General features: G+C 39.7%; 1 protein-coding gene across 1 annotated transcript in view; it reads right to left on the bottom strand.

Moving 5' to 3' along the window:
- GRB10 (growth factor receptor bound protein 10) overlaps positions 1-27,694 on the bottom strand; it is a 152,431-nt gene that overhangs the window by 51,531 nt on the left and 73,206 nt on the right. The window contains exons 4-5 of the mRNA XM_054164071.1: positions 7,509-7,725; positions 4,659-4,800 (exon numbers count right to left, since the gene is read on the bottom strand). Of these exons, the coding sequence (XP_054020046.1) occupies positions 4,659-4,800; positions 7,509-7,725 (359 nt within the window). The remainder of the gene's footprint in view (positions 1-4,658; positions 4,801-7,508; positions 7,726-27,694) is intronic.

Below are 27,694 nucleotides of genomic sequence, written 5' to 3'. Positions count from 1 at the left end.
CATAACCTAAATATTCATGGTTATTTTTCTTCTAAGTCTTCTACTGTTGAATTATGTGTCAATTACTCATCCTGCCTATGTATCTATGAAATCTCTTAATTTAGGCTTTTTTTCCTAAAAAGAGATTATCCAGAGTCAAATTAAGAAAAACCAAAATCTTCACTGATTTCAATAAGCCTAATATTCCAGTTTTATCTGCCAAATTGATGTATCCATGCTCCCAGTAAATTATTGCCCGTTTGCCTACCTGTATTTTTAGTTTTGTGCTAGTAGAGAAGATCCATTATTTCCCAACGCTCTCTGTCTTTTGAGGAGCAGCTGCATTACGCTCCTGAAACCGTCAGCTTTAAAAGCAGTACTCAGAGCCTGATTGGCAGCAGAGCTAGAGGTGATTTACTGCTTCCTGGTGTGGTGAAATCAGTACCATTACTCAACAGATCTTAGAAAATTTATTAAAAAAAAATTATTATTCTGATATGTGCACTTTGAGTAAGACAAAATGCTTCACTGTCATTAGAAAACAAACTCTACTGTAAGAGAGCAAGAAAGGATTATTACAGCTACTTTTCTGCTTTACTGCTTCTATCTTTCTTTGCCAAGACAAGAGCGAGCACAAAACCAATGCAGAGCAGTGCATAAGCAATCTTGACAACTGTGTATTTAAAAAAAAAAACACCACAAAGGCACAAGTAAAAAGATCACAAAATCACAGAATGGTAGGGGTTGGAAGGGTCCTCTGGAGATAATCTTGACCAGCCATCTGCTCTAGCAGGTTCACCTAGAACAGGCTGCACAGGAATGTCCAGGTGGGTTTTGAGCATCCCACAAAAGGGGAATCCATAGCCTCTGTGGGCAGCCTGTTCCAGTGCTCTGTCAGCCTCAAAGTAGTTTTTTGCATGAACATCAGAAGCATCTTACTAACAAGAAATATATCTCAGGTTCCAGCTACATGAATAAAGTTTTGCATATGAAAAAAGACAAAATCCATTTTTTCAGTTGGCAAATATAATTCAAGATTTATGACAGGCACCAGTGCAGGTTAGGGGCTGCCCTGCTGGAAAGCAGCTCCACAAAGACCTCGGAGTTCTAGTGGACAGTAAGTTCTCAATGGAACAACTATGTGCCCTTATGGCCAAGAGAGCCAATGGTGTCCTGGGGTGCATCAAGAAAAGTGTGACCAGCATGTCTAGGAAGGTTCTTCTACCCCTCTATTCTGCTCTGGTGAGGCTACACCTGGAATACTGCGTCCAGTTTTGGGCTCCCCTGTTCAAGAGACAGGGATATGCTGGAGAGAATCCAACAGAGAGCCAAGAGGATGATTAGGAGACTTGAGCACCTCCTATGAAGAGACACTGAGAAGGCTGGGGCTGTTTAGTCTTGAGAAGACTGAGAAGGGATCTCATCAATGTTTATAAATATCAGAGAGGTAGGTGTCAAGTGGAGGGGGCCAAGCTCTTTTTGGTGCTGTGCAGTAATAAGACAAAAGCAATGGGTACAAGCTTGAACATAGAAGATTTCACCTCAACATGAGGAGAAACTTCTTTACTGTGAGAGTGACGAAGTACTGGAACAGACTGCCCAATGAGGTTGTGGAGGCTTCTTCTCTGGACAGAATCAAAACCTGTCTGGATGCATTCCCATGCAGACTACCCTAGGTGATCCTTCTTTGGTAGGGGGGTTGGATTCACTCTTTGGAGATCCCTTCCAAACTCTAATGCACTGTGATACTGTGACTTGAAAGCTCTTTCACTTTCATCCACAGGTGCATCTTTTTCCATGGCAGGCAAAATACTTGTAAAAAGTTTTTATTTAGTGAAATCTGAACAGAACTGGCATTTCTTTATGCTCAAGGCTTGGCAAGATGACATGAAACTCTTATGTCTTTAACACAGGTGGATTTTTAAATTCCTCTTATATAACCACTACAAGGTTTTGTCATTGCAGAGCTCTATTTTATAAGTATGAAAAAAATAAGACTGAGTTGATCCATGAGAAAGAATATTAATGCTACTTTGATTCTTCTGAAGGTATATCAGACATCCCAGCTTCTCAGTGACCCCACATGGATTGTTTGGCGTGATCAGCAAACCAAATATTCACTCCTTTATGAAATCCCCTTAGACTGCATTAACCTGAGCTCCTCTCAAGTCCCCTAGATACCAACTGATTGAAGGCAGCATTTCCTTCACACCACGTGTGTGCCATGATTCCCTGTGTGATCAGAGCTAGAACTGCTATTTGCACATTTACCTGCATATGCTCAAGAGGTATAAAGAGAATTACTTTTTACTAACACCTCATATATTCCATGTAATCAGAATGGCTCATTTTGGCTTCCAGTGTCAATCTTTGTTTATAATCTAAAAGCACAGAACCTAAAATTAAGCATCATTATGCTTCGTCTTGGTTTGCATTTAATGTTTTATTAATATCTTTTCTCAAAACACAGCTCAGACATTAGAACATGCTGATGCAGACCTTTAACTTAGTTCATCACTTATTTTGTTAATCAGTAGTCTATACTGTATCTACAGACATACATCTAAGCAAGAATAATTTGCTCAAATTCCCAAACTTTACATTTTTTTCATGGCATGAAGTTGGAAGGATGTATATCATTTCTTAAGTTACCCATCTTTTTACTCACGACGTTTAAACAGATTCCACTAAAGGGAACCTGAACTGGATTAAACATAACATCCTATGAAGAGGTTGGACAGATTGTTATACCCCCAGATAGTTTGCATTTAAAACTGAAATACTAAAAATAAAATTTTCTTCCTTTATGAAGAAATTGGACTTTCTCATTATTTTTTTCTTTCTTTTGTCCATAAATAATTAAAAACTAGAGGACTTTTTTTAGTTCTTTCCCCTAGTCCTTCATTAAAGACAGGGTACTAATTCATTAAAGAACATTTTCCTACCCTTCCCTCACCCTGAGACAGTGTTTCTCATCTGCCTCCAATCAGTTGATAAACTGAAAAGTGTATCTGCATTTACCACTATTGTTCAGCATGCTTTACTTCCTCATCTCGTACCTTAAAAGGCTTTACCACTATAATGGATTGTCTTTGATTAAAGCTTCAGCCACAAGCATATACACCATCATATTTATTTCATTTTAGGCTTTCTAAAAAGCCTGTCAAAAGTTTCCATTTTAAAATTAGGTAGATTAACTTTGTTTAAAAAAAAACAAACAGTAAAATTTAGGGGGGAAAAAAAAAATCTACTTTTATTCTATCATTACAGCTGTCACATACATTTAAAGATTGTTTACTTTTATTTTTATGTGCTGTTAAATCACTAGTTTCTAAATTCCACCAAAAACTGGTGCACAGATTATTTGGGGTCCTTAAGGCTTTACACAGCAATCTTTAAGGTGGCTTGGTTAACTTCAGTAAAACATAAAACTAAAAGGCAAACGATCCCTGAAAGTGGGAAACCTTTGGAAAGGTAAACAGAGGTTCCTCAAGAACCTCAGTCTGCCTCAGAAAAGCAACTACACTTCTGTCCTCCCAGCAAGTGCCAGGAGGCAGAATTGCCCCCTTGGTTTTGCTCTCCGAAGTCAGACTAGCACTGCATCAGTAAAACAGCCTCTCTGTTTACCACCAGTACCCCAGCCTCTTACGAAGTCCTGCTAAATTTGCAACAGGACGACTCAATTTTCTCCTAGGGCACTGTTTGGTTATTTCTCTGTCTTGTACATTTAATACAATACAACCAATGACAATACATTTTGTACTTCAAGAAAGCAGACAGCTCTTTATGGCAGTGTAAAGCAGTAAGGAAGATGCCCATACACTGGGCTTTACTGCTTGCAGTTAGTCTGTCCACCCAGACACTTTTATCAGTCCTAGCAGATGCAGGAGCTACTTACAAACTAATTCAGCAGTGATACAGAACATTATCACGGTTTCAGGTATGCAAGCACAGAACTGTTATAAGCCATTAGTCAGTAAGAGCAATAAATCTTTTCATCCCAACACAAGCCAGCAGGTACACAAAGACGGATACTAAACAAGATGGGTGCTCCTCAGAGTGGAGTAGGATAGAGAAGAGACACTGCAGTGTCACTGAGGTTATCATCCTGGACTACTACGTTTACTGCCAAGAACCCAAAGAGCTGCTGAACCAGCTTTCCATAGGACAGTGCTCCCCTTAAGTCCTGTTACACAGAGCTCTGCCTAATTATATGCTCCAAGAACATTATTTTGCTTTTTGAACAGCTTCATGAAAAACAGCAATATAAAGCAGCACCATGTCCTTAAAGCAAACAGCTGTTTATCTTTGTGGCACTGAAAATATGTAGCATAACGTGCACAGATTCTCCTCCAATTCTAAGCTAATTAACTTGATGCCTGAATTAGTAAGCCATTACCTTGGATAACAAAATCAGAATGGTATTAGACATTACTCCTTCATCCACGACATGCATGTATCTGAGACTTGCTTCAATTTTACACTTCATTCTTACAAACCTTTAAGAAACAGCCTGAAGCCTGTTTGAGGAGAATCTCTTGGCCAGTGCTGCTCTACTCATAGACAAAGCCCACAAGTATTTCTACTTATCTTGACACTTTATTTCTGCCTTCAGAATGCAATAGTCCACTGTTTATTTGATCATAAATGGCTGGCCCAAAGCTTCATCGCATACTCACATGCTTACTAGCAGGTTGACTCTGAGGTAAAGATCCAGGGGCCAGCACTGGAGAGCTTGCGGGGCTACAAAGTTCTGAGAATGGATTTGGGATGGCTGGCAAAGATGATGTTCTGAATTGCTGCTCCTCTTCTTGAAGACGCCTAGAAACACAGAGGCAATAAGGATTAAGAAAGCAAACTGGCATCACTAGACCTGAATCTCCTGCCACACTATATATAACAATGATACTAAGGAAAATTAATCAAAACCATTCTCTAAGCAGCTGCTATAGTTACAGCAACTGCGAGCACAAAGTAGGTAACTGTATGTGAAATGATCAGTTTGGTATCTACGCTGTTTTGTTGCTTATAATTTGGTTACCCATTTGAGTAACTAAGGTAACTGTGCACATAAAATAAACAGACATAGCAGTCTGTAGTTGCTGCACCAGCTTACAAGCTCAAGCCCTCTGTGCCAGAAAGTCAGTTAGGCATTTCCAAACCGACACGAAAGAGGAAAACACATGCAGGGTCACTTGGAGCCAAACTCTGCACATGAAGATGAACCCTTGTAAACTCTCTAAACTGAGACTGAAGCCAATATTAATCACCTCATTACAAACCCAGATTCCATCTCCAAGCAACTCTGCATTGCCTGGAGAAATGGAAATGCAAAGACTTAGCTTCAATAATAAACTGTAATTACAATTTCTCATCTTATGATAGTTGTATGGTTACTGTTCAGACAAGTTTGCACCTCCTGAGATACACCTCGCAAGCCTACTTAGGACCAGTAGAGTTTTTAAGTTCAAGTTCCTGTGCTGCCCACACCAACAAAAGGAGGACTAAAGCTTATAAACTGCCACAGAAAAGTTTGAGAAGATGTAAGATCTATTCATGACCACACAAACTGTTTTAGGTTTCCCTACTCAGAGGGCATCACCACTAAGACAGATGCACTACATGACCCTGCAGCAGCTGGCCTGAAATGCCTTTGCAGAAGGCACCACCTAGTGGCAATCGTGGAAGCTAATCATTAGAAACTCAATTTGCTGTCATTTTTTTCCTCCATGCTTTTCATCAAGCAGAACCTTCTTAACAGAGCTGCATGGGAGACAGCTGATAGTTTTGTCTCTGGCAGCATGTCCTGCTCTGGGTATAACACCTGGCTATGCCTGTACCAGCACCTGTGGAGGGCTGATTACCTGCTGAGAAATCTGCTCTACAGGCAACTCTATCCTGCAATTCAGTTGCCTTGGTGTTCAACAAATGAGCCTTACAGATTTAGGGTTTTGCTATAAATAGCAGAGTCCAACCATAACCATGCAAATGACTACCTGACCTGCTTGGTCTTTTTTGTGCTTCTTGTGTGTATGTGCTTCCCTACAGTACAGGGTAAAGGATGTTACAGGATTTCTTCAGCCTAGTAGAATTTTATTGGCAGCTGTGTGATGGTGCTCTGTATTGCAAGGTTTTGACTGATCTACATTTTAAGAAGTGGAACTACAGACTCAACTTCATTAGATAGGTGTGGTTTTCTCAAAAGGAGAATTCACTGTGCTGCACTCTACTCTGCCTGTACTGCTGTAGTGCATAATTTGCTTCATGACTCATACACACATAAAACTGTGTTCTTAAGAGAACCACCATGTCAGCCATTCCGTTCTGGCTGCAAAAAAGGTGCATCCAACCACCTCTGTGGGAAAGGGGTCTAGACAAACACTGAACAGAAGTTTTGCCATTATTTTCTTTATTGCTGAACACATGATGTTCCTGCGTATATGCAAGTAGAGAGTTTGGAAAAGCAGAGTTTTCTCACAAAAGATTCCTATGTTTTGAAATGCCACAAATAGTTTAAAAGAAGTGTTTCGACTGAGGTATTTACAAAGCATCAACAGTTACAGTACCCTAGAGAGCAAATTTTCAAGTACAGCCCTTTTCAAGGTTAAGTATGAAATACCTGTAAAAATGATTGCATCAGTAGCAGACTTTGTTGTACAGTGGTTGAGTATACTACCTGCTCAGACAGAAAAGCTGCCTGTCTTATTCCTGTAGGACATACATCAGTGCAAAGAATTAGGAGCAGCCCTTTCCACAACTGGGATTTTTCTATTATTATTACTTCAAACTTCTTTTGGAGAAGACACTTAACTGGAAGTAAAACTCAAAATCTCTCTGATTCAGGTGATTGACCTACTCATTCTGATGGAAGCTCCTTTCCTCCTTCTGCCTAAAGATTTTAGGAGCCTCAGCATCTTCTAAAGACTCTCCCATCACCACCAAGAGCAATCCACTTCAAGCTTGAATTCAAGTCCCCATCTCAACAGGGAGGCAAATACTTCTCTTTTTTTTTTCCAGTGATTCACATGACACAGTCAAATGAAAGAGCTGAAAGCACTCTAGAAGGAACAGTTAAATAATTATGATCTCCCTTTTTTGTCTTGGGACTGTTCAGGAAACCTCCACAAAGAGAAGTTTTTTGTGTGTATCAAAACTAGCTGGATGCACCCTCATCTACCTACATGATCTCTTACATTTTCTAAGCCCAAGAAACTGTCAGTATACCTGAGAGGTATACTGTTAAAAAATGAATCTAAATATGGACATCAGTTTGAAAATAAATCCAAATACAGACGTTAGTTCTACATATCGGTACCAAAGATCTGCTTCTACATGTCTGCTACTACAAGTACATCAAACACTGACCTAAAAAAGGTGAAACTGTAGCATTTTTGCCTTTTACAAAATATATGGAAAATGTATGTCCTTCACCTACGTGGTACATCTTTTTGCCTGTGCAAAAGTCCAGTCTCTTTTGAAGCTAGCTCATGACAGCTTTACCAAAAATGAGGCAAGTCTCTTGATCTTACCTGACTGCCATAATGCGCACCGGCTGAGACCGCTGCACCTTCTGCCGTGGAGACATGGGCTGCAGCGCACCAGATCCTGAGGCTGGCAACTGACTGCGGTTGAGCTGACCATTTTGAAGGAGTGGAGTGGTTTCTGACTGCATACTGCATGTAGAGTATAAACTTTCAAATGAGGAATTCATATCATTGACCAAAGCTTCTAAGTCCACATCATCATCTGGAAGGCAAAATGAAGGCAGCATAATCAGTCTGAAAAGTCTGAAAAGATCAAGGACTAAGCTTCAGTAAAATTATCACCTAAGAAATAATGGTTTTTTGTTTTAAGAACAGGAAAACACAGCTAACAATGACCAGCAATGGATATTTCTTTTGTTTCTCCTGGTGAAAAGCTACTGACAGAAATGTTTTTACTGTAGTATTTGGTGGGATCTTTAATAATGGCAATGCTAATGTGAAGCACGACTTCACTTACTGATAAACTGACATACACTTCAAGAAAATATCACTTAGACATAGCTCAGTTCAGCTTGTCAGTGCATCAAGTTCAGACTGTCAAACACTGCAATAGAGACTGCAATATTCAATAATTCAGAAGACAAAAAACCAAGACAGTGTTGCAGAAGTCAATAGGTGGAAGACACACTCCTCTGCTGTGCACATTGGAAAGCAATCATTATAGTTTGTTAAAAATCCTGTCTATTAAAAATCCTGCCTGTATTTCTGCCTGGTTTTGTGATATGGTACTTTGAAAGGCAATACAAGCTTTTAACTGTCACTCCAAAGACTTCTTAAGTTGTGTACCCTTCCTCTTTTAATGTGGCAGAGAGACCCCCCTTACCTTAAAGAGCTCAAAGTAAATCAACTAGGGATGTGATATGGGTGTTTGGAGGAATATCAGTAACCAAAGATTGCATAAACCCTTCTACATACACCACCTTACTTCGCAATAAATAACTTATGCTTATTTGCTCCTCCTTAACAATCATAATTACTCTGCAAGACAGGAAAACTGAGTCCTTTGCACTAACCACTCTCTGAACTCCTATTGCAGAGTACCGCAATTACTCCCTATCAAGAGTTCAGCAGATTGATGAACATACACATTGATATCTGCTTCTCACTACTGCATAGCCACTGCCTGAACCAAACATAACTTTGTGCATCCAAAAATGTGCCCTTGTTTCCCAGTTGTATCAACTGGCCTGGTAAAACATACCATTGCTGCCTGCAAACCTTGTATCTTGCAGAACTTGATGACAAGGATAGAAAGTAAACCCAAGCAGTAGAGTCAGCAAGCAGTGCTACACAGCTAAAATATTTTCTGATAACCATTCTTTTTCTAGGTATACAAACCAACAGGAGCAGCTATTCAGCTTGTGACCAAGTACAGTACTTTCATTGAGATCCTGTGAATTTGTGCAAATACCACTTTCTTTGAAGATATACTCTTAAACAGCACTACTTAATTTCTTTCCACCAATACCATGTCTCCAAAACCATAACAGGAACTGAACACAGAAATTATGCAGCAATTATTTTGGATGCTGATGATCCCAGTTCTCAGAGTTGTATGTCCAAGTTTTGGTTAATGACCTGAAATACTATACTCCTCAATGATATTCAGTAGGTCCTTTAGTAAAGTAAAAGCCACTTAGCCTTCACTGAAAACTTAAGGATTTGTAGGTGTTAAGCAAAACAAAACCATCTACCTACAAAGAGATTTCATCCTGTCATTTCTTTCTGGTTATTTCCCTAGGTCTCTGCACTTAACAGCTACTACCCTACTATTAAGACTCACCTTCACTAGGCTACACCATCTTTTCTGTCATCTAGTTCAGGCTCAGATAAAGTCTACAGTAATTTTACAGCTATTTTTAGGGATCTCAAGATAGCGTTACAATTTAAATTTCATTCTGTCTTCCTGATTCTTATCCTGTTTGGACAGGAGTAGAGAAAATACTTCTTGAGCAATCGCAAGGGAACGACAGGAGTAGGACTATACAAAGGGAGAGGCTGAATTACAAGGCTTTTGAATTTTATCATTCATCTAAAGTACCAGAAGACTGAGCTGTAGGGTGTCAGATGGCTGTCAGGTAAAAGCTATGCGGTTGGATGAAGAAAATATAAAAGACAGACACTGGCCACTGAGCCAGGAAGTTAATTACAGCAACAGCAAATGTTTAGCAGCATGAAAAGCAGGAAGGGAAGAAAGTCAAGGTGTACATTTTGTGGAAGTCCATGTGGCTTGGTCCCCAAGGGTGTTAATTTATAAACAATTTAAACAAAACTATTCGTATGCAAGATCATTAAGTTTTCAGACGATTGTAACATGGGAGGAACGATTAAGAGTCAAGCTCAAGACATCCCTGAATAATCAAACAGACACAAAGGTATAACAGGAAATCTAATATGCATAAAGTGAGGCACTTTATGCAAAATACTAAAAAACCCAAGTACATAGTTTAAAGCATTGAATTACCATTAGCAGGCTTTTAGGAATATCAATTACACACGTAAATTCAATTTCCAACAGCACAAGCACTGACAAGGTGCACATAGAGTTTTCCTAATAATATGTTGCACTAAAGTCCAGAATCTGCTTTCACTCCTCTGTCAGCTCCTTTTCTCTGCAGTTGTAGCTCTTTTAGTAACAGCCGTCAGTCTTGCTATGAAACTTTTGCAGAGTGCAGATCCGTAAGACAAAGCCTGCAATCTTGAATTTCATACAGTTTCATCTCTATACAAGAGCATTTACTACTAAACACCATTACATTTTGGAGAGATTTCAGCATGCTGCAATAGGAAACCTCACTGCTGCAGCCTACCTTGGAAGTGCCAGCAGATGTCTCAGCCTGCCAAATAATCCAGTATGTTATTTATTATTTGGATAGCTCTCTGTTGAGAGCCATCCATAGGATTTCTATGCCACTTTAACCATTTTCATGTTTGAACCCAAAGTCAAAAATAGGCACCAGGAGATCCTGTGTGACTGCACAGTGAGACTGTCTGCTGTTGGGTGAACACACCACACTCTCATCCAGCCAACACTGACAGCAGAGCTCCTGGTAACAGCAAATGCCAGCAACTGCCAGCCTTTCAAATCCCTCTTTGCAGTCCAGTGCTTGCAGAATCACTGCTGTACAGTAAATACTGAGTAAATAGATCACTTAAAGCTGAGGTTAACCATACCTCTGGAAAACTTATTTCTGAACTGATTACAAAGTCCAGATTCATCTTCAAGAAACTTGGAACTTCATCAGCTTTAGCCTATGAACATCAGGTTTAGTGGTTTTCCTATACCATGTCTTCATGTCACCTACTTTCAATTCATTAGTTTAAGAAAAACACCAAGACAGACTTTAAAAGGTAGCATTTCATTGGGATTATCAAGGCAGAAGAAAATAACATTAACTGGGGAGAGAAGCAGCACCACAGAGGGTAGAATAGGGTATCCTTTCAATGCCAAACCTAGAGTTAGAGTAGATAATTCCTCAAAAAAAGCTTGAGAAGAATGGATTGATTGCATCAGTGAAGGATGTGATACACCACAGGGTGAGCAGGCTAGACTGACTTTCCTGACCCAGAATGAGATATGAACAAATGGAAATCCAAAGCTTAAGTCACCATTGTGCAAGGAACAGTCACATACCTATACCCTTACTGTGGCCCTTTCTTTACTCAGGATAAAAAGAATAATAAGAGTGAGAAAACAACAGAGTGATAATGACTGAATGCACGTGATGGATAGGCTGACCAACACAGGGATGTGCAAATAGTCTCTTCCTGTTAAACTGGATGCCTCAGTCTTGGTGAATCACCTCTACTGCAAAAGCAGGAAGGAGAGCTCTGGCAAGACATTCCAAAATCCTAAAATTGCTTATGTTGGAAATTACCTCTAAGATCAGAGTTGAACAGTCAACCTAACACCAATTAAACCATGTCCCACAGTGCCATGTCCACATGTTTTTTGAACATCTTCAGGGATGGTGATTCCACTGCCTCCCGAGGCAGTCTATTCCCATGCCTCATCACTCTTTGTGTAAAGAAAATTTTCCTAATATCCAATCTAAACCTCCCCTAGTGCAATTTTGAGCCATTTACTCTCCTTCTTTCACTTGATACTTGGGAGAAGAGACCAACACCCACCTCCCTACAACCTCCTTTTACGTAGTTGTAGTGAGCAGTGAGGTTCCCCCTCCCAGTCTCCTCTTTTCCAGACAAAACGATCCCAGTTTCATCAGCTGCTCCTCATAAGACTTGGTCTGTGGGCCCTTTGGCCTTCTCTGGACACACTCCAGCAACTCAATGTCCTTCTTGTATTGAGGAGCCCAAAACTGAATTACACAGTACTTGAGGTGTGGCCTCACCACTGCCAATCATTTCCCTACTCCTGCTGGCTACAATATTCCTGATCCTGGCGAGTATGCTATCGGCCTTCTTGGCTGCCTGGGCACACTGTTTGGCTCATGGTCAGATGTTTGTCAGCACTCCAAGGTCCTTTTCTGGCTGACAGCTTTCCAGCCACTCTGCCCCAAGACTGTAGCATTGCATGGGGTTGTTGTGACCTAAATGCAAGACTTGCCCTTCTTAAACCTCATATGGTTGATTTTATCAATGATGATTATAGAAAGACCATCACCAACCCCTCAAGATAGCACGGTCAGCATAACACCTGGGCAGCACAACAGCTTTTAGACTGTGTAGCCCATACAAAACCAAGCAGAAAGTCCACTTATGTGTCCAGATAATAGGGAAAACCTTGTTAACCTACTGAGCCATTAAGGTACTTCTAAGTCAGAACTCAGGAAGTGCAATGTTGGATGGAAGTGGATTGACTAACTGAAATACTGTCTGCTGGCCACACGGTAAAGCTTGGCAGACTGCATCTCATATTGAACAGTTGCATTTACAAGTGAACGGCTTTAAGGGGATATGCTGTATCAGTGAAAGCTGCAATATGACACAGCAAAAGTCAAGTTTAGTTGCATATTTACTAAGATGAGATACTTTTCCATTAAGGAAACAAAAGGTTTAAAATACTACATGTTTTCCCTGTGCTTGCATGAATGACAAAAAAAAAAATATTATTTTCCAAAATTTCCTATGTGCACATTTCTACTCATAACGCTTCTCTAAAGTTTTACTTCTATATCTCTTTCTTATTGCCCTTGTCACAGACAAAAGACAAACCTAAATAGAGAGTGCAAATCAGATATATACAATTGACACTAATAAACAAGTCACAGTTCAAAAATGGGTCAAAAATTCAGAGAATAGAAAAACTGCATCTTGCAAGTCTAAAGCTGTTAATGGCAAAATTAAACACACAAATTGAAGCATCTGTTGCTTTCCTTTAGGGAACTTGTGTTCTCCCTCCATGATTAAAACCATAACACCCAGATGAACTATCTCAGCTGAACACTCCTTATAAGCCAGTTGTGGTAGTTTCAGGCTGTGCCTGGAAAATTTTCCACAGATCCTGAACACAAAATGGTAGAATGCAAATAAAATACCATTGCATGTAAAAAGGTAAGGTCTAAATAATCCCACTGGTCTGACAACTAACTAAAGTTAGTTTGTACAAACTAACTTTCTCTCTTTTTCAGCTTCCTTCACTCTGGCAGCTACTGCTTCTGCTGGCTTTGCTGACCTTGGCTGTGTTGCTTTGTTGTGGTTAAGAACTAAGAAGCGACTCTCTGCTTTTCTCCTTTCTTCTCTTGTCCTGTGTACAGGTGGGAGGGAAGGGAGCAGGGAGGGGGAGTTGGTAACCCCCTGGTTCTGTCCAAGGTAGTCCTTGGGCACTTTATGAATTGCAAATATATGTAAATATAGTCTGTTTTGTCCATAGTCATTGCATTTCATATTTTAGATTGTAGCTTTGCTTGGAAATAGAGCTTCCTTTCATTTCAACTGAGCTGCTCTGGCAATTTTATGCTGGCAGGAATTTCAACCCACCACACCAACGCAACTACCATTGCAAGTATTAGTCCCTCCTGTCCTGTCAAGGAAATTCAAGCTTTATCCCACTTTGGGAAACATTGTGCATAATCTCCTAACATACTGCTGTGTAGCTCCAGCCGAAGCCTCTAAAGTCCTGCCTGCTCCAGCACCACTGCCAGCAACCGCTCAGCAAGAGCGTCTCCCACCCGCTCAGGGAAGTCCTCACCTGGCAGACAGCAAAACCCAGGCCTCCTGTGTCAAAGTTTAATTTCAAAACTCACTCTACAAAAACTTAAAATAAAACTTTCAAGTGAAAAGTGGTGGGATTAACCCAAAAAGTCTGTTAGTGTTTCTCCTCAGGAAGCCATAGGTCTGCTGAGCTAATGCTGAAACATTATTAAATTAGGCATGTACCTCATCAATTGATACTCAGGCTAACCTTTCATCCAGCTAACTTTTTCTGCTTTGAACAGGTTCACTGTTGGCTTAGAAAGCATGTTTAAAAGGATGTAATTCAAGTTCCCAAAGTTGCATACAGCAATTAATGAATGAGCTATTCCTCCGAGTTAATTAAAGATTGCATTTTCAGCACGTAATCGTTACCCAGCTTTGACCAGTGTACTTACAAAGCAGACAAAAGGTTTACTTCACATTTAAGGTACCTGTAGTCAGAGTTTAGTTAACAGAACCAAAGTCATTAGAAAAAGTAAAATGTTTTAACACCAGGGTAATTTTGGCTTCCTTTACCAGTTTATTTAATAGTTTCATATCAACTACAATTGATATTTCAGTAAATCACGTGCAAGAGACTAAACTGGGGGAGAGTTGCTTGGCATTGCAGTGCTCCTTCAAAAAAGTCTAAGAGACCATGACTCAGGAATTTCAAACCTGACACCTGACAAATACTAAGCAACCTTGCCTACCTTAGCTTTGCTTCATAGATGAAGGTGGTGGCCTTCTGGTGTCCTTGGCAGCATCTCAATATAAGCTTTTCCTACATTTCTTTGCCCTACTAAGGGAACAAAGTTTTGGGGCATGCATTTAACTTCATGTGCACATGGATATTTTGTCCTTGAGTCAGACATCTATTTTAGGCTCTCCTTTCACTCAAGCCTAGCTGTTGTGTCAGGAAAGCATGTAGTCCTCTTGGGTGCAGAACAAGATCTCCCCTGGCCCTGTCAGCAAAGGGTGGATAATTTGTGAGGAATTACTGCTGTAAGAAGGCATGAACCTCGGTTACGTGAGAAGAAAATGTACCACAATCCTGCCACACAGATCCCCAAACGGCAGAGCATATTGCTGCAGTCACATCCCAAATGGTGGTGTGGAACCACTGATGAAGTTATCCACACCCCACACCACTAATACAAAAAACAGTCATTTATAAAAGCTCCACAATGCTTTCTTGTGCCACGACTACACTGACCCAAAGAGCTCCTATTAGCCAATCTATTAAAAACACACAACAAAACAAAACATGGGGAAAAAACAACCAAAAAAAACCCCACCAGAAACCCCAACAAAAAACCCCAAACCACCCAAAAAAACCCACACAGAAAACAACACACAACCAACCAACTGAAGTAAAAAGCCCACAACAAACAACACAGAGAAAAACCTCAAACCCTGCAAAAGAAATCAAACCCAAAACATTTCAGTCACTTACCAAAGACTAGCAGCAATACAAAAGAAAAAAAATCACTTGAATTTAGCATTCAAATCTTCAATAAAGAACAATTACACCAGCATAAATTTATGCAGGCCTAAGAAAAACAGAGATATGTTTATATTTCTTCCAGACTCACCAAATCAAGTTTACTTTTTAAAATCAGCTACTTGAAGTGTCATCCTTCACTATTTATCATTTCACAGGTAAACTGAACTGGTTAAAAGAAGTCAGGATCAGGATGAGGATCAGCCAAAAACAAAAGCTGCAAGTGTGCAAAAAAGCAAGAAGTCTGGTTTCTCTGCCAAAAGCACACCCACATATTTATAGACCTAGAAAGAGGCAAAGTGTGATGAGGACAGACCATAAGACAGACCAAAAGTGTTTCTGTAAAGCCTTAATGTTCTGAAGGACTTCTCTTGATGGCTTTGTAACAAATGTCAGCAACTCCAAGTAAGCTACTGTGGTAGTAATACCCACTAGTGTTCCAGCAGCAAGCTTTCATTGCTTCTGTTATCTGACTGATTCTTCAGTAATGCTACCCTAGCCTTGGTGTTGACCTATATTTGGGATTTACCATATTCTCTCTCTCATGCATATTTTTTCTAGCTAGTCTCTAGAACTTCTTCTAACTTCTAGCTAGTCTTCATCTTCTGAAGAATATTTATGGTTATTGAGGATAGAAGCTACCTAACTGCCTTTTATATATATAAACTTAGATACATACAAGCTTATAAAAATTTACAAGGAGATATATATATGTGTGTGTGTCTGTATATATATATATGTAAGCTTGCAATCAACACATCCCAATTAGAACCACTAACAAGATACACAGCAGTTTAAGACATTCTCATGTGCAGTCACACATCCACTCAGACTGTGGTGCTCTAACACATGGTAACATTACACTGCTTCCAATCTCATGTTGTAACATGTCACAAATTGCCCACAATTTTGATTTGGACAGAAAGACCTAAATATTGTTGCTGCAATCCTTATACCATTAATAAAATTACATACTAATTGCTTTGGTCAGTAGCACCTTATGTACCTCAATTACTTCAGCAGCTTCTTGCTGTGAAGAACTCCAAATTTAAGTATTTCTCACGCAACAATTTTGTTTGGTTTAGCTGGTTTGCCCTGCTTAAGTCTCTCTCTCTCTCTTTTTTCTTTTTCTTTTTTTTTTTTTTTTTTTTAGCTGAACATAGAACTAGCTTGCTAAAATGTTGTCCTTTTTAAGAGGCACTAAAAGACTTAAATAAATTAACTAATTCAGACTGATTTCCCCCCCTGAAGCTTCCTGGCTTTAATAGAAGCACTGCACCCTGCTTCGTGCCCAATATAAGAATTTCAGCCACTTCAAAATTATGCATTTCTAAAGCCTCCTGACATGACACAACTTGCCATACTGAAGTGCTGTAAAAAACCATTTGCAATACAGTGTTTACATAAAGGCAGAAATAAATACTGTACTGCTTATCACAGTAAGATAAATTCAAAGACAGTGAGGATTGAGATTTATTGTTACAACGCTTCATTGTGGTAAAAAATTTTAGGGCAGAACTGACACCAAACTACAAGAGTTTTTCTACAGATTTTGCTTCTTTTACTAAGCTACAAAATTAGACTTTTTTCTTTCTCCCTCCTCTTATTATGTGAGCTTAACACAAGCCCCTAACATAGCATATAATAATTACAATGTAAGTCTCAGTAGCTGTAGCATAACATGAGAATGTACAGTTACCTAAAAATACTTTGAAGATTTATTAGTAGAAAAGTAGATGAAGGTTCTTTGTTTTCCAATACACCTATACATGCTTTAATCACTAAATAGATAAAACCCCAACATATGGTGTGAGAACAGGGAAGTTCTGCACAAAGAGCTTCTGTACTATGTAAAGCACCAGAACTCACTTCAAAGTTTTCTCCATCCCAAACACTCCAGAGTGGACATCCCACATGGGCTTCATGTCAATTCTTGGTAAACTAATTTTGAGTTAGTTTGCTTCATTTGAAGAGCAATACTTTATTTTATACTTAATTCAAATAAATTTCAGAGTATTACTATCATCTTCTTCCTCCTTCTTTCAGTGATACCATTTTATGGAGAGCCACTCAAGCTCTTTTCTACAATATTAACCTCTAGGGTGTCCACTCTGTCAACAATGCCTCACAGTTTTGCCCTCAACTAGACTGCCTGTTGGGCTCTCCAAAACTGAGGATTGACTAGAAGACTCTCTTTCCACAAGCTCTCAATAAAATGCATCTTGAAGTAATCTAGATGCCTGCATGAGAAAGGTCAAGTATTTTGACCCATGCTTTTCAGCAAGCACTCATTAACATATGAAAAGCACTCATATAGCTTATACCAGCCTGTATCTTATATTCAAGACTATATAAAAGCTATTTAACCCACAGCTCTGAAAAATCTCTCTTCTACCTCACAGACACGAAACCATCAAGTACGGAAGTGTTTCTTCATCTCTCCATTTGTTGGTGTGGGACTAAGCCTTCCTCTGTGTTTGCATGGCACAATCAGCAAAAAGGACTAATTTCAAGGTGGAGCTGAGATGCACACAGTACTCAACATTAAGCTCTTGAATTCAGTGCCCTCACTTTGTATAGATCTGTCTGAAATACAAAGAAAGGTTGCTTACAACCAGTTCAGTAGAAATTACTCCGTATTTCAACTGCTTTTCCTGTTAAAATATCCCTGTTTCTAGCCCATTATAAATGCCTAGGAATGCTTCTACTACTGCATTCCATTTTACTTCTCAAAACTGAATAAACTTCCTTAAGAGAACATGGGTGGTTTTTTTTGCTATTGCAAGTACATTAGGAAGTGTGCCAGGACAGCTGTACCACCAAACCCCGGGAAACACCAGACCCAAGGCAATGTAAATGGTCTGAGAACAGCCTACTTGAAAGGACATGTTTTTTCAGAGCAAAGTCATCACCAAGTTCTCTTGTTCAAACACCCTCACCGTAAGAAAGGAGGCATTCACTCCAGTCTTACCCTCAACAAATTTCTCCCCAATAGTCTCAATCTGCCTTGGAGCCAGCAATCTGGCAGATTCATCTCTAAACTTGCTCTTCAGAAAGAGATGTCTCTGCTTTGTATTTCACCAGCCTAACACAGCAGGAGACATGTATCCTGGCCCAAATATCTCCACTTTCGCTACTGCCATACAGAGAGCTGAGAGGGTTTGCTGGGTTTTGGGAGGTTTTTTGTTTGTTTGGATGGGTTGGGTTTTGGTGTTTTGTTGTTGGTTGGTTGTTTTTTGTTGTTTGGTGTTTTTTTTCCTTTTTTTGGTCTTTTTTATAAACGTAATGTTTATAGAGATACACATTGGTGGAAAGATACTACCACAAATATAAATACTGTATTAGAAGACATCTCAGCTCCTACAGTAATGAAAATTGATTACATGTCTTCCTACAGTTTTACTTCGGCTACACACTAAAACCATCTTAAAGAAATTCCATGGCTTTTCACTATGCTTTATGCCTCAAGTGTTTTTCCCTTACTGAATTATCCCAAATTTAATGTCAAATTACTTTTTTTTTTTTTTTAAGTAACTTGCCAACTTGCAAGGCTGGTCACTGTTCCAAACTTTTATTTCAACCTCCATATACACAGAGAGGAAACTTCAACTACCCTTCAGCTTGATTCACTGACAGTCTCCCTACTGCGTGTCAAGTATCACGCACCTTCAATCAAAGCACATTTATAGTACTTAGAAGATGCGTTATCTTTCACCGTTTCCATGTCATACAAACAACTCCAATTTCATCAAAATCTTGAGGGAGGCCAAATATTCTGAGATTTTACCTGCCTGATGTATGGACAACCAACTTAAAACACATGGAAGTCAAACCTGCCATAATTAAACTGCTATAGTTTGCAATGGCTTAGTTGCAAATGAATGGAAGAGTCTCTGGGCAACCTCACAGCACAGACTTTGGATGTTCATTACTCCATACAAATTCCAAAACAAGAGAAAAAGGAACCACCCCTCCAAGAAAGACCCTGATACTGATGAAGCAGGCAGCCAGCTCGAAGTCCCCCTTTGCCTTCAAATTGCCTTAAGTGAAGCTGTGGGTACAGGAAGTGCACTCTGTAGATACACAGGGTTTACAGAAAGGACCAGCACATTGCTGCAATCAAACCCTGTGCCCTTTTATTCTGTTCTGGCTATCTTATGTCTGACTTCAGTTATGAAACTTCACTGATTTTATTATTTTTTTTTTAAACATAGAAAATCATGCTGATACCTAAATAAACACAACAGTGGCACTAAGAAAGCCCACTTACACATTCATCCAACACCACAAAAATTTGCTAGGTATTTTTAGTGTCCTCCATTTTTTTCAGATATACCACAGTATATATTATTCTTGATATAACTGAATTGAGCTATATTTGCTGATATAGGCCCTAAGTACATTTCAGTGCAACTTGCCTCAACTAAAGGAAATACACTCCCATGCTGGGAAAAAAAATAATTAAAAAAATCTTAAAATCCACATTCCTCAACTTTCCAGTCACCAGGCAGAACCAGTATCTTTTAAAAACAGATTAGAAAAGGCATTGCTAAGAAAAATGACATTTAAGCTATAACTTGAAATCAGCATTCTACTCTCAGCTGCAAGATGTCTGACAACTTTATGACAAGCCTGGTTTTCTAACAAACAAGAAATGGATACTAAAACCTTACACTAATTCTGTTCCTGTCCAAACTGTTTCACCTAAATTTACTATGAAAGCATCAGCCAACTTCCAAAACACATTCTAAGTATGAAGACAACTTTTGTTTAGCATTTGTAGTCATTCGCCTAGTTAGGATCTTCTAACAACTGAAAAAGGAGGGGCACAAAGTTGCTGAATTGTAAGGTATCCTAAAGCAACAGAAGCTTTTGCCTGTACTGCAGTATCATTAATATGCCTCATTTCACTCTTGCAAACAAGTCTTACTTAGTCTTCATTCTGTTTCTTATCCCTGAAAATGTTACACTTGCCTTTTTTTTTTTAATGTAATTTGTTCTTTTTTTTTTTTTTTTCTTTTTTTTCAAAAGAGAAGCAAAGTGAATTTCTGTATTCATTCCTAAGATGATAAAAGCTCTGCTTAGAGGATGGAGCTCATAAAAAAGGTCAATTAGCTTACATTTAGCTCTACCTGAGGCACTGATAAGAAGACACAGAAATGAAAGGTTAGGACAGTTTTATCGTTAGGAGAAACAATAGAAGGAAACCAAGAGCTGCACTGCCTGTTCTCCACCCTCTCTCTACTTTGATAGAGACCAAAAATATACCCTTGAAGGTCAGAGGAAAACAAAAACCTTAAAATTGAGTACACGTCTCTTAGAACCATTCACAGACAAGAGAGCTGCACAGGGTCAGCTATTAGAAATTGTCTGCCATCACAAGAATGATCAGAGGGGCATGGTTGATCAGAGGTAGGACACAAATCAGTGTGCTTTAAAAGGAGGTGGGAGCAGCTCAGAGCTTTATCTGAAGAAGTTAAATGGATTTCATTCTGAGGAGAAAGAATATTGAAAAGTTACATTTAGTCCCCAAATTGCTAAATGCACTGGTAACCTAAGGCTGTTAAAAGGTTTCTTGTGAAGCTCAAGTCTAATCAATCTCAAGAATTCAGGGAGCAGTTTCTGGCATTACAGTTGCTTCTTCCACTTTGCCACACCACTGCTACCACACTCTAGAAAGTAAGTTTCACAGGAAAGGCATTTTAAAAAGAAATTAGTATCCCCAAATCAGTCACAGTAATTTCAAACACTGCATGCCTCGCTGATAAATGGTAATCAATGTCTGAGCTATTTATAGGTGACACTCTTAAATGTCTGAATAAGCAGAATAGCTTTATTTCAGAGTTGAACATAACAGTCATGAAACAAGATTAGCGCCCTAGAGCCTTCTATGTAATTGGATACTGAAAGATATTTTTCTCTCTCCATTAAAGATGACCTTGTGTGGTGACATTGTACTTTTTTCTCAGAAATCAGAGATACTTACATTTTCTAAAACATTATTTTAAGCAGTATTTCATAACAGGCAGCAAAGCTGCAGTGAGTATGGAGTTGTTTCCATCTCTAAATATACTCTTTCCTCCTTTACATGTCAAACTGCCTTTGGGATTTAGGATTTTATTTTGGTTAAGGTGTCAGAATTTGAAGTTAATATTCTGATACTGCAGAGATATCATTTTCACTGAACAACTGCCATTGTTATGGTATGATTAAAATCTAGGCTACATAATAAATCAACTTACCTAGCTGGAAAGCTCATTAGTACTGCGACTATTTAAGACCCCACAGCCATATTTTGTCATTCGACTCTAACACCTTCACTGAAAGATTCAAAAGCTTCTTATATAAAGCCAAATACACTTAAAACTTGCCCCCTAACAGGGAAGAATACGTAGAACCAAAGAACATGCAGGATGTGATGGAGTGGCACAGGTAAAAATTCAACTTAGCAACATTAAACATGTCATCCAGAAGCTTTCAAAGAGCCTTTGCTGACAGTGTTAATTTTCATAGAACAGAATCACAGAATCATTTTGGTTGGAAGAGATCTTTAAAATCAACAACCAGCCCTTTCACTCTCCTAACATCCTCAACAGCACAAAGATGGTCAGATTACAAAAGGAAACATAAAGGCAATAAAATCTCTTCCAGCAAACATATGAGCTCATCCAGAGATCTTCCAGTTAACTTCTATTGATTACATTAGAAGAAGGTATTTCAGATCACTAAGTTCAATTACGGACCATTAACTCAAATGGATGAAATAAGCCACCTAGGATGCAAAGGGCAACCTGACACCACAAGCCTCCCCATTCCTGTTGGACAGTAAGTAAATTGCTATATAAAGTAATTTTAAAAAACAAAACAAAACAAAAAACCAAAAACACCAAACCAAAACAAAAAACAACCCACAACCAGCAAAACACCACAACAAAAAACCCCAAGCAGATTCTATTGCACATTAGTGATCGGCTTACAAAAAGGATGAGGGATGATGCAAGTTGCTAAGTAAATACATTTGCAGAGGAGACAGTGCACTAGCCATAGGATTTTGGGACTTGTGCTCACAAAAGGCATGAGGTAAGCGCACAAGAAATGAGCTCAGCTCAGGTCCCTGGGAGAAGCACCTCATCATGAGTAGATACCGAGACATCTTTTTTCCCCTCTGGTATGCAAGCCTCCCCAAGCACATCATTTCCAACAGCAGCTTTGGACTGAAGCTCAAGACCCCAAAATTAAAAACCTAAACAAGATCATCTTCATTAAGGATCTGCAGATTGATTTCACTGAGGAGGCCTCTCACTCACTGTGCAAGGGGCTGTTCCTCCAAAGCAGTCCCTAGTGAGGCTATTGCATCAGGCTGCCTGCAGACAGACACATGGCAAGCAGCCAGCTGCCCTGACAGAACTGTATGAGCCACAACAGCACAGAAAGTATTTATGCCACCAGTGACACCTCACTGAGTTGATGTACCCCTGGGGAAGTGTGCCAACAGTAAACAAAAACATGATATGAGTATTTGCCTCCTGATAACAAAGCAGATACTTGTAATAGACTAATATGTCTATGCACCTACCTCACGGCACCTCTGCCTTTCCCCAACCACCTCAAAGCATGCCACTACACCCATCTGGTTCTGGTGCAATAGCTGCAGCACAGGAAAAAGTTTCCTGCAAGATGCCCAAGTGCACATCCCTAGAAGAGAAAGCATCCCTACACTTTCCCTTGCACTACCCAGCCAAAGCATGCACAATGACAACTGCTCCAACAGTCAGTCTTAGCTCTGCTTCAGTGGTAGCAGGAAATGCACATCCCTTAATACTAAGGACAAACGTGAATTAAAAAGGACACTTAATTTTCTAATTTATTTGACAGGTTCTCCCTCTCCCTGTTTGTTTTGTGGTGAGTTTCTTAATGAGGCATCACATTAGGCTTATACCAGTATTAAACTAATTTGTTCTCCAGGAGCTAACCCACAAGGAGTGAAGGAGGTAAATGACCTCTTGCTCCAAGAAAGACATGGAAAGAAGTAAAAGAATCACATCATCCAGAAGCCTAAGTTACACCTTCCCCTCCCAAAGCCTTAGATAATAATTTAATCATAACACAAAAGGAGCTTCTAATCACCCTAAATTCACACCCTGTGAATCTGTAACCCCTGCCCCACCCCTGCCCCACCTCCCCCTGCTAGCCCCCTTCCTATTACTGCATATCTTGGAAGGTGGAAGAACACAATCCTTCTATCTTCAGTATGAACCCCATACACGTACATTTTAGATGTCAAATAGGTATGGTACATCATGGATTATCTGAGGCGAGGAATCCAACTCTCCAGCCCAGCTGCACCTGCTCTCCCAATGCAATCACTCTGTCCCAGCAACCATCACCCCTCTAACATGGCAAGAGAGTCATTGCAAACCTAGAAATAACTTTATCATTTTTCCACGGGCCACAGAAGAAAACAGGCTTAAAATTTACTTTGATAGTCACACAAATAAGGAAGACTAATCTATTGTCTTGTAAAACTTCTTAATCATACCTTTCTCAAATTTTTCTACACCTCCACTTGTAAAACTTTCAAAGGATAAAGGCCCCAAGGCAACCTGTGTTACACCCTCAATAAGACAGAGGGTTCCTTCCCTGCACTGAAGCCTGACACCTTGTCAGAGAAATTAACCCAAAGCACACACTGAATTCTGAGACTATAAACAGATTTAATGTCCTAATCTTGTAAACTACAAGATACTCAACCTTTCTTTATTCATATTGGGTGGCTTCAGAGGAACATATTTCATTTTAAATATGCCTAAAACTGAAGAAATAAATAATCAATCACCTGCATATTTGATTCTTGAACATTTTAAGATATTTTTAACCTAGCTCTTCTGGTTTCCTTTATTTCACTCAATCTTCATAAGCAGCCTTGTTACACAGAGAATCTTCCTGCTAAACTCAATCTTCCCATAGCTTGCTACAAATTTCTGATTAGTTGCACTAACTATCAATCTACTTCGTCTTTTTCCAGAGTTCTGTCAGCCCAAGGGCTTGGGAACTACTATAATGAAAGAAGTCATACTCCTGCACAGCTATTTATGGCTGCTCTCCTAGCAGTTGTGCTAACAGGATTCATCACCAAATATAATGGAAGCCTTCTCCAAAACAAGACAAAGCTAGGCAGGAAGCGAGGGCTCTGCTTTCTGAGTAAGGCTAGTCAGTGTAAATTTTTTTGGCATTAATGGTGTTTTTTTCTAGGCTGGACAATGACAACAACATTTATACAAAGCATGAGAATTCATGAGTGTCTGGCAGTATTGTCTTTGCAATACAAACAAGACTATCTGTTTTTCACTCTACATTTTCAATTCAGTACCAGCTGGATTCTGCAAAAACATGGGTTAGTTCTGATACACCAAATAAACCAGTTGAATTCCACAACTGAGGCATATTAGAAGCAGCACAAGCTGTTAGTAAACATGCTTCTTCATTAGAGAACAAATAACAAAATTGCCTTAACCTCATATGTCTATCCTGAGGCAGACACAAAAATTATTAAAAGCAAATAATAATAGTGGTGGAGAAGAAGAGTACTACATAAGATTATTTCTCTGAGTTAAATTGTAATACTTCACCTAAGCCCACACTCATTCAAAAGTTTGTCCATATTTACATGGGCTTGTATTTTTTAGATCCAGGCAGTGTGCTAGAAGGGTGGTTTCCACCACTGCTGACATTTACCAACCATGTAAAAGCTGCTGTCTAGTGAGCTACAGGAAAGCATTTACTTCAAGAGCAGGCTGCAGTGTGATGCACACTGACAGCTCATCTAGATCTCTCTAGTTCTGGTTGGAACAAGTTGTCCCATACAGGCAGGAAACCCAATGCCAACTAATCCACAACCACAGCATCTTCATCGTCCCACTCTAGGCAAAGTTTCCTGGCATTATAAGCCAATAAACACCAAAAGATGAGCTGGATGTTGGCAAAGTACAGCTGTTGGCTAAAGCAACTCATAGCACTGTTTTCTGGTGAGGAGAATCAGCAGTATTCTTTGGAATAGGACAGAGAGAATGAGTATTTAAGCCCCTCATCTCTACAGAAGGCCTCAAAATGGCATTTCCATGTGCATGTGTTTTGATTAATATTGTCCCTATGCTCCCCAGCTCTGCTTCTCATTAGTGGACAGGCTACAAATGCTGTAGGCTACATACTGCAAAGAACCTATCATTGCAAAATATTAAACATTTGTGTGTGCTAAATGTTCTGCCAAGCGAGATGTGGCTGAGTAGGTTGCAGTTTCCTTCATCTCCACACTCCACTCTTGAAGGAAAAAAAAGTAGAAAAATAGTAATACCTGTCCCACCCTGAGCATGGTGTCACTTCTTGGTGTTTTTAAACATGGTAAATAATTATTTTGACTGTTTCCTTAGCCTCTTCTTTAACTCTTCAGAAAATGCCACATAGTTTAGACATTTTTCATTTCCAAGCCTACAGGCTTTAGTACAGCTTCTGGAAGGATTGCTTGAGAAATACTTGACTTGATTAAATATCAAATCCTGCCTAGCTGTTGTCAGCTTTCTATAACTTTCAATAGGCAACTGAAGTGTACCTCTTCCTTTGCATCAGTAGATGTTAGTATTGTTTACCTGGATGAAACTTGCTCTTTCCTATTGCATTTAATTTATGAAGTAGAGTTTGGGAAAGAGAAATCCTAGTTCCTGCTCTCTGCATTTAGGACCTTCATGAAATTTGCACAGCAAAAAGAGTCATTGAAAGGTGAATACTGAATAATGTCTTATAAAAACACTTAAAACTAAGCAAGTTTATCCACATACCCACACATAAGCAGCTATTGAACCATATCTAGGAAAAAACACTATTCCATCTGCACTCGACTTTCACATGAAACCTGCTTATTTTAAAGTCTCTTCACCTGACAAAGAATTCTCTGCTCTCCAATCTTTAGAAGACATTATTTTAAAGCAGAAAGCTGAACAGTTACAAAGCATCTGCTTGTTTAAAGAGAGTGATTTATCAGGAAACATGTACTTGAAATACCCTTCACAATAAAGAGCTTATTCACACAGGACAGTTCTTAGGGATATCTCAGTCTCCACTTGAATGCTCCTTTTCCAGCTTGTGCTGAAGGGATTCAGATGCCTGGGAGGAAGCTAACCACCATTTTTATAGACCCTGCTTTCCATGGCCTGATTCTGAATTCCAAGTGCTTCTACCAAAGCTCTCCCAGCGAAAAGCAAAGGGCCGCAAGTTAATGTTCAACAGAAACTGCAGATCTACTCTGCTCACTGAGCTAAGTGGTCAGGTCTAAACTGGAAGCATATACATGAAGTAGTAAGTACAGTTACTCAATGTTCAGCTGCGGTGTTTAAGGCAAGTGTCATGGGTTGAGTTGAATTTGCTGCTGATATTCATGGGGTGCTTGGTGCCGTGGGTTAGTTGTTTGGGTGGTGTTGGATTGGTTGATGGGTTGGACGCGATGATCTTGAAGGTCTCTTCCAACCTGGTTTATTCTATGTATTCTATTCTATGTATACCATGCTGCTGTCATGCCAGCTTCAAAATCAAAGTGCTAGCTGGAGCAAAGGCTTGAAGTTGAGATTGCAACATGAGAGGCTTCCTGTTCAGGTTGCTGCTTTCAGTTTCTGGGTTTGGGGTGCTGTATTTTCCCGCTGGGTGGGCTGCATGTCAGGAAGTGGGGGAGGTCACTGGCTTCTGCTGCTGCTTCTGCATTTTGATGCACTTTTCTGCAAACAGGCTAAGGTAATTGTGCATCTTATCATCTCATTAAGCTCTAATTATCTCAACCCAGAGGGTTTTTTGTGTTACTTTCCTTCCCATCTATGTGTCAAGGGGTGTGAGAACGGGCTATGTTAAACCAGCACAGCAAGGTACACTAAAGGGAAAAAGGTAAGGAACCTAACACAATAAATATTTTAGCCAACTTTAATCCTTCCAAAATTTCTCCTCACATTAAGTATCTATTAAAGCAGCTTTGTTGGTTTTCCTTAAAAAGGAAGGGAAGTCTATCAGTTTTCTTAAAAAGGAAAGGAAGACTATGAGTTTTCCTTAAAAAGAAAACTCCCCTCCCCTCTCAGTTGTCTCCTCTGCAGACTATAAACTAAAAAGCCCCAGGTCTCTCAGCCTTTCCTCATAGGGCAGTGCTCCAGTCCCTTCGTCATCTTTGCAGCCCTCCGTTGGATTCTCTCAAGTAGATCCCTGTCCCTCTTGAACGGGGGTGCCCAGAACTGGATGCAATATTCCAGTTGGGTGGGGCCTTACCAGGGCGGAGTACAATGGGAGGAGAACCTCTCTTGATCTGCTGGACATACTCTTAATGCACCTCAGGATCCCATCGGCCTTCTTAGCCACAAGGGCACATTGCTCTCCCATGGATAACTTGTTATCCACCAGGACTCCCAGGTCCTTCTCCACAGGGCTGCTCTCTAGCAGACCACCTCCTAATCTGTACTGGTGCAGTTTATTATTCCTTCCAGGTGCAGGACTCTGCACTCAT

Source organism: Dryobates pubescens, chromosome 9 (assembly GCF_014839835.1).
Source record: "Dryobates pubescens isolate bDryPub1 chromosome 9, bDryPub1.pri, whole genome shotgun sequence".
Classification (NCBI taxonomy): domain Eukaryota; kingdom Metazoa; phylum Chordata; class Aves; order Piciformes; family Picidae; genus Dryobates; species Dryobates pubescens.
This window is presented reverse-complemented; position numbering and strand designations above follow the sequence as displayed.